Source organism: Culex quinquefasciatus, chromosome 2 (genome assembly GCF_015732765.1).
Source record: "Culex quinquefasciatus strain JHB chromosome 2, VPISU_Cqui_1.0_pri_paternal, whole genome shotgun sequence".
Taxonomy (NCBI): domain Eukaryota; kingdom Metazoa; phylum Arthropoda; class Insecta; order Diptera; family Culicidae; genus Culex; species Culex quinquefasciatus.
The window spans coordinates 216,288,602-216,294,570 of record NC_051862.1 but is presented as its reverse complement, the minus strand read 5'-3'; the positions used below and the strand labels follow the sequence as shown (position 1 = coordinate 216,294,570).

General features: G+C 40.7%; 1 protein-coding gene across 1 annotated transcript; it reads right to left on the bottom strand.

The window, feature by feature from the left end:
- Positions 1–2,512: 2,512 nt before the first annotated feature.
- LOC6036034 (dynein regulatory complex protein 10) lies at positions 2,513–3,424 on the bottom strand. Its single transcript, XM_001846084.2, has one exon. The coding sequence runs from the start codon at positions 3,422–3,424 to the stop codon at positions 2,522–2,524; it is 903 nt and encodes a 300-aa protein (XP_001846136.2). The 3' UTR covers positions 2,513–2,521.
- Positions 3,425–5,969: the final 2,545 nt, after the last annotated feature.

Here is a 5,969-nt window from a genome sequence, read left to right as displayed (position 1 = left end):
TGTCTAAATATTACAACACAACAGCATGTCATGCCAATAAAAAACAAAAGTTCACACACAAAAAAAACTCTTTCTTCCCTCAACAATCGATCATTCCACACACTGACGCACGGCGTGGATGCCATATCGCATGCCGACATCATCGCGCTCACTCTTAATTTGGTTTGCAATTTAAACATAAATATAGATTTCTGGCCACTTTATTCGATAATTACATAGGCTGGTTGGATTCGATTCGCGCACCTTCCCGCAGTAGGGTGAATTGGGGTATCTTGAAGATTTTTATCATTTTTGTTTTCAAATTTCAGTGTTTTCTAAAATGATTTTTGGATTTTTAATAATATTTTTGAAAAGGTTGACTAATTTTCTCCAACCTGACCTAAACTTTCCTTCAGTTGGTCGTTTTTATCACCTCTCCAGCATCAACAATCGGGGGAAAAAGGTCCAAAACACTAGTGCGTTCGACAACGCACTATGATGACCACCGGTTGATTGCCAGGCTGCCCGGCGGGGAGTCTATTTACAAGCGAGTGGACACGACCGCAGAACAAGTGGTCACCCCGTTCCGCTCTCTCTATTGGGCGACCCGTTGGGGTCTTTACCGAGGGGTCATTTCGGGACCGCGTGAACCACCAAATCCACCGAAATTAATAGCTTCGGCTGTACGTTTAATGATAATTTGGTGTGCGAGGTGGCCTCTCTCACTCGGGGTATGATTCCAGTAGCATTATAATAATCAGCAGTGGGGCCATCTCCATCTTGTTTTCCGAGGGGTCCTTCTTACTGAGCGAATAACAGCGATGCCTAATTTTATGTTCACGTACGTCATGGGGAGAGTTCAGTTTGGACAATCCGGCCGAGGTCGCCCGAGATATATGGGATTGATAATGACTTGGTAGCCGGTAGTTAAGGTCTTCGGGTCGTCCCTCGGAGTGTGTATTATAGAGATCGAAAAGTCGTTAGCGCGCCACCGGGTCAAATAGACTTGGAACGGGGGATGACTTTCTACATGACGAGCCTGAATCTGCTGGGAGTTTTTTTTTTTTTTTTGTGGCAGGAGATCTAATGGGTGAGATGACTTTTAGAAAACGGAGAAAAAAGAGTTCGGTTCGCCAGAAATCTTCACGTGGGTGCCCCCTAATGCTACTGATGTGGGGTGATTTTGTATGATGTTGTCTCGAATTGGATTTGAAATGGCCGGAATTAATCGCAGCGCGAGATGTTATTTTTAATAAACTTACGAGGAGCCTGAACTCAGTTTAATTTTAATCGGATAACTTTGAGCGTGGAGGGGAATTCCTCGTTTAATGAGGTTGTATTTAACGGTTATGTTGTTTGGACGGCGACGCGCTGTGGCGAATTTTCTGCCCAATTTCCGACGAAAAACGGCTGAGTATGTGATGACGATCAGCGAGAGAAGAAATGTTTGTTTTGATTCGGGAGAGAAGCCCCTGAGGGGAATGATCAGGAGATGCTGGAAGTTATATTCGGCGTGATCAGGTAGACTATATATTTGTTTCTCTATCGTGACAATTTAAAATAAATCAATTTCTTGATCAATAATTCGTAACACGATATTTTGAATTAATCTCTCAAAAACCGCTCACGTCAAATTCCACACAACAATAAATCCACCAATTCTGCGTCTAATGAGATTAATGCAAGTAAAGCTCCCCGGCACGAGGGGTTCGCTTAAGCCGTTACGAACCCACGTGTTGTTCGTACGTACGTACGAGAACAAACAACGACCTCGTCGTGCGGTGCGCGCCAACAAAAGCTTACAAGGATTAGACACGCGGTGGCCCAAGTCCCCAAAGGTCTCCCCTCGCGGAAGGGGAGCGCGGTGGCAAGTTTGTACTGACTGGCCTTTCGGGGCACAGAACCATCCAACGTGTGTTCGGACTCGTGGTTTAGGTTGAACTTAGACCACGGGATCACGCGTCGATACTGTCTGTAGATTTTCGGATAGTTTGAGTCAAATGGGCAAGATTACTTTTCTCAAATGAGTGTGTTGTCTATTGAACCCCAGCTGCCCATGCAGGAACCGCCACTTGCGGCGGGGGAACCTTCACGGACGCGGCAATGCCCGCCGCATAAGTGACCGCAGACAGTGGCGTGGGAATGTTTATTTATTTTCATTTATTTTATTTATTGATCAATTTATCTGGTCGGCACCCCGGCATCCAGAATAGGACTTTTTATTCGCTGCTTTTTTTTTTTGTTTCATCGGTTCTGCTACGGCCAGTCCGTGGTAACTGACAGTTGTTTTAGCGTGCACGATCGCCATATGAATTGAAGGATATTACCTTTTTTCCTGCCTTCTTGCGATATGTGTGTGAGTTGCTCTTTAAGGCGACTGCCGCCGAGGTGCGATAACCAATTTATCGAAATGTCTTACCTTTATTGGAGCTGTTAACTCGTAGCCGCCGGACTTTATGACAGTGGTGAATGATTTATAAAGTATTTTTGAATCCGTTTATTCAGAACATTGCAAACATTGAAGATCCTAAAATCAAATACATCATTTCTTCGACTTCTTGGCTTTCCCCTTCTTCGCTCCTTTCTTCGCTCCCTTCTTACCCTTCTTTTTCTTTCCCTTACCAAATCCCTTCCGAACCATAACCCCACGCCACCAAGCCTGAATCCTCACCGCAAATTTTTCGCACATCCGCCGATGTTCCGCTTCCTCGCTCAACGTACGCTCCCTAACCTCCAGCTGAGCCACTTCCTCCTTTCTACGCTCAACCTCCCCCTTCATCTCATCCCACTGTCTCTGCTTGGCACGTGCCTTCTGCAGTCTCGAATCAATATCGTCCTTTTCCCGGTCAAACCGTTCCATCCAATCGTTGATGTCCGTCTCGACCTTCGCCAACTGCCAGCTGTAATGGTCGTCGATCTTCCTCGCAGCATCCATCCCACTCCCAACGTAACGCTCCAGCACCTCAGTCTCCTTCCGAAACTCCAACTCACGAATCTCCATCGCCTTCACCAACTGCTCCCTTCTAGCAGGTTCCCACTTGCCAACAAACCGATTCCTACCAATCTCCAACTGTCTTCTCCCATGAAACTCCTCATTCAAATCGTTGAAAACCTCCCGCAGCACCTCCAGCTGCTTCTCCAGCGATCGCACGTCGATCAGCAGCTTCGAAAAGTGCCAATAGCTGTACGGATTGTCCTGGCCCTGGCGCGAGTCCAGCTTGCTCAACCGGCGCAGCAGCGCCGGGTCCGGTTCGTCCACCGTGAGGTATTGGACGGCGTCCAAGAAGTCCACGTGCTGGAGCAGAACTTCGCCGATGGAGTACGATTCGGACGGGTCCAACAGGTCATCGCGGCGTGCGTTAAGGTTCAGCACTTTGAACCTGGTTATGGCGTTTTGAAGCAGCAGCGATAAGGCAGTTTGTTCTGTCTTGTCGAGGGGTTCCATGGTTTGTGGGTTTGGTAAAACTGGCCTGCTGGGTTGTGTGTTTTATTGTTTAGTGTTGGTATTAGCAATTTCTTTTTTTTTTTTCAATCCGTTCCAAGGTTATTGAACACAATGTTGTGAAACGTATCTTACATCTATTCGACGAGATTTACCGAGATGAATAAATATGAAGAGTGCTAAAAAAACAAGCTTTGCAACGATTTGCAACCACATTTTTGTACATTTCCGAAAAAAATCTTTGGATGGGATGTTATGTCGAACGTCCGTGTGTAGTATTGAAATACAAGTCCTGAAAAATTCAATTTTATAGCACTCATTCAAGCGTGTTTGTTGTATCGAATAAGTAATACTTCTAGATTCTGTTCTGAAAAAGTATATAGTTTCGCAATGGAGTTGCAAAAATATAAAATTTCAACCCTCCAAAATTTAAATTTGAGACAATTGGTCCGAATCTGACTGCAACGTTATCTCATCTTTGGCCATACCAGCTCATATTCATATTCGGTTCATTTATTTAAAAAAAAATTAAAAATAAATCTATTAAAAATTATCGACACAAGGAGCCAAATTAAAATTTATTCCATCTTGGTTAAACATTGCAAATTTCATTTGCTTATAAAAAAGGTCTTGAACAATTTTGTTGTTGCACTTTTGGTGTTTTGAAAACCGCCTCGAGTCAGGGGTACTCAAAACACCCAAAAAGAAAAATACACAAATTTTGGTTTGTTGGATCTTTAAAAATAAAACTTTAGATTTGCTGCTTTACGATTCATGATGAGACAATTTAGAATGCTAGAGGTTTTTGAAGGGTTTTCTGAGTGTTTTGGAATTGAAAATAGTAGTTTATGCAACATTTTTTGCATTTCAGAAAAACACCCATTGATTGAAATTATAAATCAAATAATCATGAATTTTGTCAAACAAATCGTTTGAATCATAAAAATGTTGAAAAGTATTATTTTTCGAAACGAGTGCTAAAAAGTAGAACTTTTCAGCATTTATTTTGAAAAGTGTTTCTATTCGATTTTGTTATTTTTGGCACAGAAAAGTAGGCTATTTCGTCGTTCAAGAATGACTGGAAAAGTAAGTAGTTTCACGACGGAATTGCAAAAATATTTTTTTCTCGGTATCTGTAAATTTTGCCCTCATTTTTCAACTTGTGATTTCTCAAAAACTGTTGGTTCATTTATCAATAATAAAAAATGAAACTTTTGTGAAATTTCTGCTCAAAACTAAAACTTTTTAGAAATTTTCAAATCCAGCCAAAATTTCACAAAAGTTAACACTGCAAATAGAATCATGAAATAACGAAATATCACGAGTTGAGAAATGAAGGCTAATTAAGTGAAACTGAAACAAAATATATTTTTTACAACCAGCAGTCTGATTAACTCAAAAATATAACATTCGTTTCGGAGGGGGTGCATTTCTCCATGGAATATTTTTGAATTGCAAACAAAGGAAAAATAACAAAAAATCTTAACCCTCTACAGCCCGAATTATTTTACGAAAATTTATATTTTTCCCTTGTACAGGAGGTCTTTTTTAGCAACTTTTGTTTAACGAAAAACTTTTTTCTCTTGTTTTATGTTATTCTTATTTTATTTTAAGTATTTTATTTTGTATTAATCTTGTTTACTTTATGTTTGTTTTTAATTGTATTTGGCCAATAGCACTTAATAAAATTACAGTTGCTTATCTAAATTTTCACGTTTTAAAATCACTTTTTGCTTCACATTTTTTTGCTATAGAATGACACCATCATCATTTAAATTATAAAAAAAATGCGTAGAGACATAGTCTTGGACAGTACAAAAATTACTGCATACTTCTTTTTAGTAAAAAACTAACTTAATCCACCTATGTGGTTGGCGCCTTCCTCACTTTATCTCGAGACAGGGACAATGTTTTGGACTCATCGGAATGGTCTTTTGATTACCTAACCAACGATGAGTCAGATGGTGGATCCGGACACAGTTTACATGCATTTAAGTGAGATCCGGCATCAAAAAAGTACATAAATATCACTTAAGTGGTCATATCTCGAGACAGGGTTGCCAGATCTTCAATGTTTTGGACTCATTGGAAAGGTATTTTGGTTACCTTACTAACGATGGGTTGAATGATGGATCCGGACACAGTTTACATGCATTTAAGTGAGATCCGGCTTCAAAAAAGTACATAAATATCACTTAAGTGGTCATATCTCGAGACAGGGTTGCCAGATCTTCAATGTTTTGGACTCATTGGAAAGGTCTTTTGATTACCTAACCAACGATGGGTCGGATGATGGATCCGGACACAGTTTACATGCATTTAAGTGAGATCCGGCTTCAAAAAAGTACATAAATATCACTTAAATTGTCATAACTTGAGACAAGGTTGCCAGATCTTCAATGTTTTGGACTCATTGGAAAGATCTTTTGATAACCTAACTAACGATGGGTCGGATGATGGATCCGGACATAGTTTACATACATTTAAGTGAGATCCGCCTTTAAAAAAGTACATCAATATCACTTAAGTGGTCATATTTCGAGACAGG